The sequence below is a fragment of the Bos indicus x Bos taurus genome, chromosome 11, assembly GCF_003369695.1.
Source record: "Bos indicus x Bos taurus breed Angus x Brahman F1 hybrid chromosome 11, Bos_hybrid_MaternalHap_v2.0, whole genome shotgun sequence".
In the NCBI taxonomy this organism is placed as follows: Eukaryota; Metazoa; Chordata; class Mammalia; order Artiodactyla; family Bovidae; genus Bos; species Bos indicus x Bos taurus.
Window position 1 is genome coordinate 101,713,229 of NC_040086.1, and position 13,863 is coordinate 101,727,091.

A 13,863-nucleotide genomic window follows, 5' to 3' on the forward strand; every position below is an offset into this window, starting at 1 on the left:
AATCTTCCTGACCCAGGGATCAAACCCAGGTCTCCTGCACTGCAGGCATATTCTTTACCCTCTGAGCCACCAGGGAAGCCCCTCTGTCACTACACGCTCCTTATTTTACTTGCACTGATAGGTGTGCGGCGACATGTGATCACGCTCTCAGCTTACATTTCTCCAATGGCGAAGGGTGTTACTATTTTTTCCTGTACTTATTTGCCATCCATATACCCTCTGTCTCTTCGTGTTTTGTCCTTTTTCTAATACAGTCATTTGTTTGTTTTCATTTTGTTTTATTGTTGAATTTTGAGAGTTTTATATACAGTCGAGATAGGAGTCCTTTGTCAGATACACGGTTTGCAAATATTTTCTCCTACTGATGGTTTACCTTGTCATATTCTCAAGAGGCTCTTTCAACGAGCAAAAGTTCTTAATTTAGAGGAAGTTCAATTTGTCTTTTTTTTTTCTTTCCTGGATCATGCTTTTGGTGTCAAGCCTAAGAACGCATCGCCTAGCCTACCCCTAGGTCCCAAAGAGTGTCTCCTATGTTTTCTTCAAAAAGTTTCACAGTTTCACATTTAAGTCTATGCTCCATTTTGAGCTAATTCTTGTATAAAGTACGAGCCTTGGGCCAAGAGGTTTTCTTTGGTTTTGTCCATGGTGCCCAGTTGTTCCATTGCCATTTGTTAGAAAGACTATCCTTCCTTCCCTGGATTATAATTTCCATCAATTTACTCTCAGTTTTATTACAACTCACATATAGCTTGATTTACACTACCCTGACTTATGAAAAGTTTATTTCCTAAAATGTTCACCTAATCTTTCTTTCTCTAATTCCCCTCCTTCTCGCCCCCCTCCTTTTCAACAATGCATAATTATTGAGAGCAAACCGTTCCCGTTGTCATTGGTATCTGATGGTCGAGAGCAGTTACAGACCAGTGGCAAATACACAAGAGGGCTTCTGCAAGGGAGGGCACCAGGCAAGGGCCGTTGGAAGATGGACCAGTCAGGGGCAAGCCCTCTGAGGAGGTGACCCAAAAGTTGAGACCTGTAGGCAAAGGAGCTGCTGAGGGTCTGAGAGGAGTTTGGGGAGGGGAGGCTTTGCCAGATTCCGGCAAGGACTCTAGATTGAGTCTAAGAAATGGGAGACTGCCCAGGGCATTTTAAGCAAGAGATGATGTGATACAATTTACGTCCTGGGTTTTCGCCATGTCCGACAAGCCTCTCCGCCTTGTGATCCGATTGAATGAGCCAGAACAAAAATGGGCAAAACCTGCTGGACCTCCACCAGGCAGTCAGGCCTGGGCTGTTGTAACTTACAAGCTTGTCAGCTCAGGTTTGTTAGCTCCTCTCCCGCTCCGAGCGCCCCGCCCCTGCCTCTTTCCAGCAATAAGAACCACTGGCCAAAACAGGACACAAAGACGGTCAGCGAGGCTGTGGGAGGGCCGTGAGGGTGGGTTTGCGGTGGTGTGGGCAGTGGAGGCTGCTGGAAAGATAGCTTTTCTGTTGTGAAAGGCCTCTTGGGGTAGATCTTACGAGATTACGCATCTCGTGTCATTAGAGAGCACGGCTATAAATTAGGCTGCTCAGAAGCATGGGGTGTGTAATAATTAAGTAATAAAAGTCGCCGCAGGGGTAAAGGAACCAGAAAACAAAGAGCCACTGTTTGTAGACGCGCTGCAGGCTACTCTGGAAAGAGATCTCTGAGCTCAAGTGGCATTTCAAAGCCGAGGAAGCGCCACTCAAAAGGAGTCCCAGGTCAGCCCGGTCCCAGAGAAGTCTGCCCGGAAGGTGGGAGAGCTGGGGGTGGGTGTTTAGGGTCCAGTCCAGCTCTATGTCTGTTTCTGGGGCCACAAAATCCAACGCTTGGAGGGGCCCAGCAGGCAGTGGAGTGCAGTAGGGAAGGGAGAGGACTTGGGCTAAATGACACCTGATACTCAGCTGCAGCCAACTGTTGCCACATAGGAAGGCAGACCTATGTGATAAGAACATATGCATCTTCAGGACAATCTGGGAAAGCTGGTTTTTTTTTTTTTTTTTTTTTTTAAATGTAAAATTTCCTAATTTTTAAGGGCCGACAACAATTTCCAAGACTTTAAATACCACTGTGCAGGCCGTATAAAACACAAAGCCAGGGGGTTTCCCTGGAAGTTCAGTGGTTAAAACTCTGCACTTCCAATGCAGGGGGCAGGGGTTCAATCCCCTGTCAGGGAATTAAGATCCCACATGCTGCAGAGCAACGCAGCCCGCCTGCCGCGACTACTGAGCCCACAGGCCACAACTAGAGAATCTGCAAGCTGCCTCAAAAGATCCCCACGTGATGCAATGAAGACCCCACGTGCTGCAACTAAGACCCAGCGCAGCCAAATAAATAAATAAAAAGCAGTCCTGGTCCCATGTCTGTCACTTTCAGTGATGGTAAGGCTGATCGCTTGGGTAAATTTCATGTTTTGCACATTTATCACAATAAGAACAAATTGATCCTGTGGTTCAGCTGCTGCAGCCTAAGCCATCCATTGTAAAGTTCCCTGTCAGCCTTCTACCTAATCATCGCTTATTACCTAAATCCATTATTTCATTAGGAGTCACAAGGTAATGATGCTCTTCCCCTCAATTCTGTCCCTCCTCCTGTGTCTTATTAGCTTTGGTTCTTCTAGAAAGTACTTTCCCTCATCACCTATTAGGTTGCCTTGAGAGAGCCTCACACACAGCCCTGCCCCCACTCTTCTGGGACCTGATCCCCTCATCTGCAGTATGAGCGATAGTAGTAACAGTACCCACTTCACAGTGTTGTGAGGAGTGGGGTATGCAAAATGCAGTACGCAGGGTGTGTGCTTCTTGGCTGGAGACCCCTGTCAATGAGAATCAGAGCAGAGGCTGAAGGCAACAAAGACAGATTTTATTCAGTACTATTGCAAAGAGGAAAGTGACCTCAGGATAGAGCTGGGCTCAGTTCTTTATACAACACAAATGGGAATTTCTACCCAAGGAGCAGAGTGGAAGGCAAGTTACTAAGAGGAGACTTCAAGGGTAGGTAGGGGATTCTCACTAAACTGCCTTAACAGGACTCTTGGTAAAGGCAAGCCAAGGTGATGAGACATCAGGGGTGGGGGGACTGACTTAGCAGGGTTCTCTGCTAAGGCTGACTTCATCCAGCCAAAGATAGGTCCCGAGGACAAGGCCTGATGGAAAGGAGGGGTCTGAGGAGTCTGTCTTAAATCTGGTAGAGGATAGAGTCTGTCACCATATAAGGCCCAGCACTTGACTGGTGGGCAGTAAACATTTGTTGAATGATTTACAGAAGGCACCCATTTCTTCCATGGCTGCAGAAAGCCAGAAAGAGGCTCTCATAGCCTTGGGGAGGGCACTCTTCCCCGCAGCCCTGATGGTCAGGCAGGCAGCCTCCGGGGAAGGGGGAGTCTCTGGCCCTTCCCAGACCTCAAACCCATCTGACTGCTTCCCCACAGGCCTTCCACCCCCTTCTTTGATCTGCTGCAGCATCGGTACCAGCAGCTGTGGGTGCAGGAACAGAAGGACACCCAGAAAGCCATTAAACTGGAGAAAAAGCATAAGGTAAACACCATGCTCACCGTAGGGTGGACGCCTGATGGGGTGGGAGGGGAGCAAAGGGGAAGGCCTGGGGAGGGCAAGGCTTTGAGGCTGCCCCACTGTGCATGTTTGTTGCTGGTGGGCGAGGCGAGGTGTTGACTGGGCCATCGCGTTGCTCATTGCTGTGCTGAAAGGGTCTTGGTGATGATCAGGTTCAACTTTGGCTTAAGCCCCTAGAGAGGAAGACTCTGATTTCTGCCTAAGGCCCCTCTGGGCTGTCCTCAGCGGTGGGGAGAGTCAGAAGTCAGAGACAACCACTCACAGCAGAGCACATTATTTAAAATAATGTATTTTGAATTAATTAATTCTATTTTTGGCTTCATGAGTCTCCATCGCGGCACGTGGGCGTTCTGCAGTTGCCGTGAGCAGGGGCTTCTCTTTGTTGGGGTGTACAGGCTTCTCATTGTGGGGACTTCTCTTGTTGCTGAGCACAGACTCCAGGCACGCGGGCTTCAGTAGTTGCGCCACACAGCCTCAGTAGCTGTGGCATGCGGGCTTAGATGCTCCTTGGCACATAGAATCTTCCCGAATCTACATTCAATACAGGATCGAACCCGTATCCCCTACACTGGCAGGCGGATTTTTACCCAGTGTGCCACCGGGGAAGTCTCTGTAATAATATTTTAAAAGCAGTCCATGACTAGTTTATTCAATAGCTCAAGAAAGAGCTCACTATGGTAACGACCAGTTTTTTCCAAGGAAGCATTACCGTTACATGCTGCTACTTCATATCGATAGCTCCAGGCCAGAGTCGTGTTTTTAATTAGCAGCTATTTCACAACAACTCAGAGGGCCACAGGTCCATGGAATCCGGAGCCTCCGAGGACACGTCTCCTGAATCTAGAGACAGTCTTATGGCCAGTGCCCCTCCTTTTTCAACAGAGAACCCTGTTCAGTTCAGTTCAGTTCAGTCACTCAGTCATGTCTGACTCTCTGTGACCCCCATGGACTGCAGCACGCCAGGCTTCCCTGTCCATCACCAACTCCCAGAGCTTGCTCAAACTCATGTCCATCGCATTGGTGATGCCATCCAACCATCTCATCCTCTTCCGTCCCCTTCTCCTCTCGCCTTCAATCTTTCCCAGCATCAGGGTCTTTTCCAGTGAGTCAGCTCTTCACATCGGGTGGCCAAAGTATTGGACTGTAGTCAACCGCTATCAGTGGCTCCACCCCAGGTACTGGTCGGGGACTGGTGCCAGCCCAGGAGGTTGTGGCTTTGAGTGGATCGCCGCTTTGGTTGTTGCTGTTCAGTCTCTCAGTCATGTCTGACTCTTTGCAAACCCATAGACCATAGTACACCAGGTTTCCTTGTCCTTTACTGTCTCCCGGAGTTTGCTCAAACTCATGTCCATTGAGTCAGTGATGCCATCCAAACTGGGGTCTCAATGACCTTGATGGGCAAAAAAGGGAGTCAGGTTGAATGAGAGCCCAGCACATAGTCAGGGCTTCCCAGGACATAGAAGGGGGCTTCCCTGGTGGCTCAGAGGGTAAAGAATCCACCTGCGATGCAGGAGACCTGAGTTTGATTGCTGGGTCGGGAGGATCCCCTGGAGAAGGAAATGGCCACCCACTCCAATATTCTTGCCTGGAGAATTCCAGGGACAGAGGAGCCTGGCGGGCTATAGTCCACGGGGTCACAGAGTCAGACACGACTGAGTGACTAACACTTTCACAGGACATAGTAAGCACTTAAAAAGCACTTGTCAAACCAACCACAGAGTTCTTCTGTTCCAAGATTCTCTGTGGCTGTGATGCTTTCTATCAAAGGGCTACAAATACCCAGACCCTCAAAACACTGAGGAGCTGACACGTAGTCTGTTAGGGTTGATGAGATGCTTGATTTACAAGGTCAGATCGCTCCCATCTTAGGAGAAACTGGTCTCTTAGCAGCTCAGGATGTCCTGGGTCTTGGACGGTGATGACCCCAAATGAAATTCCTGGAAACTGGCTTCCATTTAGTGAGCAATCGTCTAGGACCAGACACTCTGCTCAAAGCTAACTCAGCAAATCCTATAAGAACCTGTTTGCTAGGCATCTGTACCCCATTTCCTGCAGTGGAAACTGAGGTTGAGAAAGGTGCCAAGACTCACTTTCATCCTCCTAATTCTGAAGCCCGGGTCATTAAGCCCTGGTGAGGCAGCCTCTCAGCTTTGATTTGAGATGAAGTTTCAAAGCTGCTGTTCTAGGAAGCAGAGGGGAGAGTTGATCCAAAGGGCTCAGAAGTTATCCACAGACACATTAAATAAAATTAATATAATTGATTAACAAAATAAGTCAATAAAAGGGGTTCCCTGCCAGTCCAGTGGTTAGGGCTCCATGCTCCCAATGCAGGGGACCCTGGTTTGATCCCTAGTCAGGGAACTAAGATCCCACATGCTGCATGGCTCGGCCAAAAAATAAATCAATAAAATAAAGAGATGCTATCTTATAAAAAAAAGTAAAATAAAAGGGGTTCGATAGGGTGGTGGCGTCTTTGGTTACACTGAGGTCAGCTTTTATTTGTTGGCTGCACCGTCTGACCTGTGTCGCTCTCTCATGCCCCTCTCTGCAGTGGCCCATGCTCTTTGGGTCACTTGGGTACCAGCGCATCGTCCAGCTCATCCACTCCAGGTGTGGAGCTCCAACTCTCTAGCTCTAGGTATAAACAAGAGCCCCCTATTTACCTGCTAACTCCCCTAGGAGGTTTTGAGTTCTGACAAGGTCACAGCTGTGAGCTAAGGTCTGACTGTGCATGGAGTTCCCCAGGGGCACACATTGAATCGGAGTCCCCCTCTGATCCTGCAACTGGGGGCCGGGGACCTTGGGTGAGTCTGCTGGGGTGACCGTGACAACGTATGATAGACTGGGTGGCTTAAACCACAGAAATCCTGGAGGCTGGAAGTCCAAGGTGGGGGTGGCAGCACCAGTTGCCCTGGAGGCCTCTCTCCTCGGCCTGAAGACGGCTGCCTTCTCACCCCATCCTCACAGACACCCCTGGTGTCTCTTCCGCTTTGTGTAAGGACGTCTGTCCTATTGGATTACAGCCCCATCCTCTGACATCACTGAGCCTTAATCACCTCCTTAAAGGCCCAGCTCCAAATAACGGTCCCAACTTAGGGCTAGGGCTTCACCATATGGATTTGGAGGGGACACAGTTCAGTCCACAGCAGACCCCGTGAGCTACGGGTCCCTAACCATAGGCTCGCAGCATCTGTTCGTGGGTACGGGGCGTGCAGCTAAGGAGGAGCTGGACCGCCTCTGCGGCTCGAAATCCCACCCACAGAGACCTCAAGGGCTCTCCACTGAGCCCTCTAATTCCTCCTCTCATAGGAGTCCTCCTTGCTTTTCCACGAGCAGACAATGCTGAGGACCTGCTTCCCAGAAATGGCAACAGCCCCGTCAAATCATTCATTCGTTCAGGTCTGGTGGCATTCCTGGTAACCACCAGGGCTGTCTTAGCTAAGGAGGACACATCCCTGCCCTTGAGGCAGCTGCCTTCCAGAACCCAGAGAGTTCTAGGGTCGAACCAGAAACCAAAACAGCACGCTCTCAGCAGCCCTATGGTCCCCTCCCCAAGTCCACCTGGTCCCAGGCAAGGCCAGGGGTACAGATGCCGTGAAATCAGACTGGGAGAAGGGCCAGAACCAGGGGGAAAATGCCCCACAGGGCTGCCCCAGCAGGAATTCCAGTCCCTTCATTGTGGCTCCGGCCTCTGCAGGAGCCGGTCACCACCGGGCCTCGGCCTTTCTCTGACCTGCAGGTGATCCTCGGGAAGCTCTACGAGACCCGGAGCAGTCAGCTGAGGAAGTACAAGCCGCCCGTGGGGCTGGACACCCTCTGGCACATGCCTCACTTCCAGAAGGTAAGTCCCACCTCCAACTGCCCCTGCCCGCACCCAGCGGATGCCCCCGCTTCCTGTTCCTTACGTGTCCTCTAGATGTGGGCTTCCATGGGCTTCTACCCCTCGACTGGTACGACAATGACAACAACAGCAGCAATGCTAGGAAGAGCTAACCTGTTGGAGCCCTTCCTAAGTGCCGCCAGGGACAGCCTGGCCCCGGGGAGGCAGCCGCACAAAGCCACATTCCTGGCCAGACCAGGCCCAGCCGCTTGTTTGAGTTAAACTGCAATTTAGACAATGAAGGGGCCCGTGCCTTCCTGAGCCTAATGCAACTGAACAGGCCGCCAGCGAGGCCTGCCTGCCGCCCTTGATGCGGCGCCCATGTCCTGCCCAAGTGGCCGCCATCAGCATATGTCAGTGGCCATTCGCCCCACTGCCCGTCACGCCGGGCTGTCACCGCACACACGGGCAGGGCCGGGCACAGCGCAGGGGAGCGGGGTGTGCCAGGTGCCGCTGGCCTGTTGCCGCTCCCCAGCCAGCCTGGGCAGCGCCCATCGCCTCCCCCAGGTTCCTTCCTTTTCGCTCTCATCCCTCCTGCCCCGTCTCCACACTCGGGCGTTTGGCCCGCAGCCTCCTTTCTAGCCCCTCTTTCTGTCGCCTTTCCTCATTCACTCTTCTTTTTCTCATTTTCCTGACATTCGATGTCTGTGGTGGGGCGGGAGGACAGACATCCTGGGGACCCTGCCCAGGGAGGGATGGGACCCACAGCTCCCTGGGCACGAGATAACCTGCTGGCACTCTGCTCTACAATGCCAATCCCCAGCCCCTCTCAGCCCCTCATCTCTGATTTAAAATCTACCTATAGTTCCTAGGGGTTTCCCTGGTGGCTCAGATGGTAAAGCCGCCGCCTGCAAATGCAGGAGACCTGGATTCAATCTCTGGGTCAGGAAGATCCCAGGAGAAGGGAATGGTTACCCACTCTGGTATTCTTGTCTGGAGAATTCCACAGACCGAGGAGCCTGGCGGGCTACAGTCCAGGGGGCTGCAAAGATTCAGACATGACTGATTGACTAAGCACACACGTAGCTCCCAAGGCAATGGACAAAGGGCTCAGGTGGTCTCCCCTGACCCTGATGGAGCAAGGAAAGGGTCCCTTTCCCTGTCCAACACACCCCACCCAAGTAACACAGATTCCCTTGTGTCAGGAGCCCTGTCTCACCCGCAGGTACCCCCACAGCCTGGCCCAGAGTAGGAGCAGAAATCCAGAAATAAATGAGTTTCTATTTCTTCTTCTTGTTCAATCGCTCGGTTGTATCCGATTCTCTACTACCCCATGGACTGCAACACGCCAGGCTTCCCTGACCATCACCAACTCCCGGAGTTTGATCAAACTCATATCCATTGGGTCAATGATTCTATCCAACCATCTCATCCTCTGTTGCCCCCTTCTCCTACCTTCAATCCTTCCCAGCATCAGGGTCTTTTCCAATGAGTCTAAGAGAGGGGGTTTGACTCAACTGAGCACAGGTCTCTTCTGATCTTAAGACTGTTGTTATAAAAACCCGTTAGGAGCAGGGCCACCCACCTGTGATGCCATCCCGGTGTTCATGCTGAGTCATTTACATATATTATTTCACATAGCATCCTTACCTGAGTTCTGTGGAGGACTGGCAGGGATGGTGTTCATTTTCAAGTGGCTGGACCTGGAACCCAGGTCCCTCTAACCGCCAGGCCCAGGTCAAAGGCACCACCCACTGTGCCATTGAAATAACAAGAAGTAGAATAAAATGCAAGCGCCTGAGCTTACCGGATGTTTTCTCTTCTTCACCGGGGAGGCTCATGGGCCATGGAAGTTCAGCCACAGGAATCTTAGCAGGGCTGGTCCTTGGGCACCAGCCAGGACAGCCCCACAGAGGAGCCAAGAGCCCCAGGGTGCTGCTGCCACTGCCGAGACACTCAGCCCCCTCCCTACTGGGAAATACCACTGGTGAAAAGTACTTCCTGAGCTCCTACTGTGTCCCAAGTGCCAGACATGCATTATCTCATAGATGAAAATGTCCATTCTACAGATGAGGAGACTGAGGCTCAGAGAGGGGAAGGAACTTGCCCTGAGAGAAAGGGGTTCCTACCTGGTCCAGGGCCTCTTCTCTGGTGGCTGGGCAGTGATGCCTCCTGAGGACACTGTCCTTCACTTTCCAGTCCCACCCTGGCAGGTCCCCTCTTTGATACCAGTGGGCTCTTTTCTGCCCCTTTGAGGCACTTAGCTGCACTGCAGTTCATTCATTAACTGGGCCACTCGTTGTTCAATGTCCATCTTCCCCAGTAAAGTGTGAGCCCACAAGGGCATGTCTGTTGTGTCCCCACAGTGTCTCAGGAGTGCAGCATGGGGCCTGACACCCAGCAGTGATAAACATTTTCAACGTTAGCCGCTCAGTTGTGTCTGACTCTTTTGTGACCTCATGGACTGTAGTCCACCAAGCTCCTCTGTCCATGGGATTTCCCAGGCAAGAACACTGGACTGGGTTGCCACTTCCTCCTCCAGGGGATCTTCCCCACCCAGAAGTTGAACCTGGGTCTCCTACATCTCCTGCATTGGCAGGTGGATTCTTTACCATTGGAGCCACCAAGAAAGCCCTGACACCCAACAGGTGACCAGTAAGTGTTTGTGGGAAGAATGAATGAAGGATTGGATGAACGAATGAATGGCCAGTAATGCCCAGGAGGACAGAAGAATTGAATAGCCTTTCACAGACCCTGTGAGACCCCCTTCCCAACTTAAATGTCCCAGTGCCCACCAGCCCGGCAGCCACCGGCGGGGTCTGGACCCACAAGGGCCAGTCGTGGCTAGAGCCGCTCCTCCCTTGGGGCAGGGAGGGGGCTCTGGATGTTGTCGGGGCCCCAGGAGAGTCTTTGTGCCTCGTGTCTGTGCTGATCCGCCTGCCCCCTTCCCCACCCGGCCCCATTATGAAAGGAAAATGCGCTTCCAAAAAAGTGGAATCTGTCACGGTGATGGATAACCTAAATGGACTCTCCCCGCTCGCGAACAGATGTCGACGCTGAACTCTGTCAGAAATAATTAAACACCTTTCACACGGAAAAGCAGCAGGCAGGGCGCGGGCGCTCCCGGGCCGGGTCAGTGCGGAGTGAGCTGGCTTTCTACCCACCCGTCCCCACCGGGTGCCACTCGGGGCCCCTCCCGTCTGAGCCCGGAGGGACCACGGAGGGAGCAGAGCAGAAGCACCCCTCGGTGGGGCTCCCTTTCCGGACACACGGTTTCCAGCGCTACCTCCTGGGCTGTGCAGCCAGCAGTTGCCACGCGACGGCCAGTGCCCAGAGGGAGGGTCGGCCGACAGCTGGCGAGTGGCCTCTCTGCCAGGATGCTCACAACGAGCCGCCAGCCAGCCCCCGGGCCTGGACCAGTGACTGGCCCTCCCCGGGCCTCAGTTTCCCCACCTGAAAATGGGGTGGTGGGGCACTGGTTCTTAAGGGTCTCTTCCAACCCCAGCTTCCAGGACCAAGCAGCCACATGGTGGGAAGCACAGGGCTCGTGGAGGCTGCAGACCCCAAACTGGGGTGAACTGGGACAGGCCCTCATTCTCAGGAAGGGACATGAATTCATCGCCTCGTCCCTGACTGGGGGGGCTGCTGGGCTTGGAGCCTGCACCTTCTGTTCCTGCTGGCCGGGCTGTCTCTGCCCTCCACGAGGTGCACTGGGGGCCAGCAGAGTGGGAGACAGGGGCAGTGCGGTATGTTTGTGTGTGCGCGACTCCAGGGTCGGCCAGACCTGCGCCGGCTGGTGACCCCACCATGCCCGACCTGGCACGTGGCTTGACCTGTCCAAGGTCCCGTTTCCTCTTCTGTAAAATGGGCCTGTGCCTGTCGGCAGAGCTGCTGGGAGGGTTTGATGGGAACATGTGCACAGTGCTTAGCAGAGCACCCGACCCTTATCAAGCCGCCAATAAATGGCAGCTGCCACGAGGATGGTCCTGGTGATCACTCATTCACTTGTTCACTCATTCATTCATTTACAAACCTCATCCCTGAGCGCCTTTGTGTCAGACCCTGTTCTCAGAGCTGACAATATGCCTCCACAGGGCTGCTGGCGACAGGCAAAGAGTAAAGTGGACAGACGGCTGGTGGAGACAGGTAACTGTGCAGGTGGACGGCTAGATGGGGAAATTTGGAGAAGTTCCAGCCCTGGGCGTCCAATTCTCTCAGCCTGAAATGCTGGGGGGATGTCAACCTGAGTTGGCAGCCCCAAGTCTGGGGGTGGGGATGACCCCCCGTAACAAAAGCTCCAACCCCATGCACGCTCCAGTCGGCCCAGCCTGTTCTCCGGCCTTTTGTGGAAGCCTCCCTGGGTGTCCCTGGGCGGGGAGGGGGTCTGGCTCCCCAGGACAGCCCTCCCTGGGGCCCGTTGGGAGGCAGAATTATTAACAAGTGCCCCTCTGCTCTCAAAAGTGACCCAATCTGAACCATATATTCTCTGGTCTCCTGGTATTAAATCAAGAAAAACAGACAGTTTTATCCCCTTTTACGAAAAGACTACCAATGATAAAGCACCAGAGACAAAGGCGTGGGGTGCCCCCTATGTTTACGGCTGTCCCGACAGCGGTGGTGAGAGGCTGCAGACGTGCCAGGCCCAGCAATGGCTATATGTTGGGACACGTTACGCGGATATTACAATGTACAGTGTCACGATATTACGCAGCCACTGAAAACACCTTAACACGTTTTATTTATGTTTGGCTGTGCTGGGTCTTGGCCGTCGTGCAGGCTTTCTCTAGTTGCGGCGACCAGGGTGAGGGCGACTCTCTAGTTGCCGGGAGTGGGCTTCTTGCTCTGTCGTCTCCTTTCGTTTCCAAGCACGGGCTCTAGAGCGCTCGTGGGCTCAGTAGTCGCGGTGCCTGGGCTCGGCTGCCCTGTGACGTGTGGGGTCCTCCCGGGTCAAGGATGGGACCCCGTGTGCCCTGCATTGGCAGGTGGATTCTTATCACTGGACCACCAGGGAAGTCCACCACTGAAAATACTGACTTTAGCCTGTACTTATTGGCATTTTAATCACATTTCCCCAGTTTAGTATTGCTTGGCCTACATATTATTGGGGAAAGAACCTGTCTTATGTGACCCTGTCTGAATGGAGGCACCCATCCGTCACGTGGGGTCGGTGCTCCAGAACAGATGTCCGGGAGGGGGGCCCCGAGTGGCAGCAGCGGTAATTCCTGGGGTGAGTTGGAGGCTGTTTGATTTTCTCAGACTCTCTTTCCTGCAGTTTCCATTTTTATAGTGAGTACATGTAACTTTTACAAAGCCAGTTAGTTTTTTTTTGATGTTTTTTTAGGGACTTCCCTGGTGGGCTAGTGGTTAAGACTCCTCGCTTCCAATGCAGGGGGCACGGGTTTGATCTCTGGTCAAGGAACTAAGATCCCACAGGCCACATGGCAAGGCCAAACAAATGAAAATAAATAAAATAGCAATGGGAATAATAAAATAATTTTTAAAATGCTTTTAAAGGGTGGGGACTCTACATCCTTCCCTGGGGTGCCTGTCCCTGTGCTCAAGCCCCTTTCGGCCCTGTTCCTCCTCATGGCTCTCGGAGCGCTCCCAGAGTTGCCGGCGAAGCCCGGTCTCCCCTAAGCAGTTTCCATCAGGCCTGAAGGTCAGAGGCCGGCACTCTCCCCCAGCCAAGAAGGCGGCTGACTTGTGGAGTCTGGACCTCTATGGCTAAGTCTGTGTTATAATTGCCAAGATCCACTCTAGAGGGGGATTTGCCCAAGCACCTCGGGGTCTCTGCTTCAACCTGAACCCTCCGCCTCTCCCCCACCAAGCCCTCTACAGCCCCGATACCCCACCGACATTACATAGTCATTCAGTCACTAAAGTATGAACAAATTGACTATATTTTCATTTGGCTTTTGGTTTCAGCCCCACTGCTTTAGAATAATGGCCCAAGCTATTAAGCTAACAGTTTGATTTACAAGCTCCTATGCTCTGAACGCTGGGATCAGACTCCTCTCTTTGTGGAAGACTAACCCTGCCTCGGGTCTCCTGGGCCCCTGACTCCCTAATAGAACAGGAGACAGCGAGGAAGGAAAAAAAAAAAATCAGCAGTCAGCCAAGCAGTGACACCCAGAGATGCAGCTGATTAGTGGAAGCTGCTGAATCTAAGAAAAGGATTTTCTTTCCCACCTTTAAGCTCTCTTACAAATCATAGCAGGCTGGAAGGTTAACTCTCTGTTAAAGCCCCAGAGCGGCCTCTCAGCCCGTCCACCCCACAGCCGCCCTCTTTGCAGACAGCCTGCAAGGTTCAAATAAAGATGGACCATTCTCCGAACGGGCATCTCCAGCCCCGAAGTCACTCCTCCAGAAAGAGCAGACTCCAGGTGGACTGGCCCTCCCCGAGGCCCCACACCAGGGATGTATTTTAAGAACACTGCCTCGCTGTCGCG

General features: G+C 52.7%; 1 protein-coding gene across 2 annotated transcripts in view; it reads left to right on the forward strand.

The window, feature by feature from the left end:
* The window catches only part of CFAP77 (cilia and flagella associated protein 77), a 152,737-nt gene that overhangs the window by 120,862 nt on the left and 18,012 nt on the right, over positions 1–13,863 (forward strand). For both annotated transcript variants that reach the window (XM_027556655.1, XM_027556656.1), the window contains exons 4-5: positions 3,453–3,558; positions 7,334–7,435. In XM_027556655.1, coding sequence (XP_027412456.1) covers positions 3,453–3,558; positions 7,334–7,435 — 208 coding nt within the window. The remainder of the gene's footprint in view (positions 1–3,452; positions 3,559–7,333; positions 7,436–13,863) is intronic.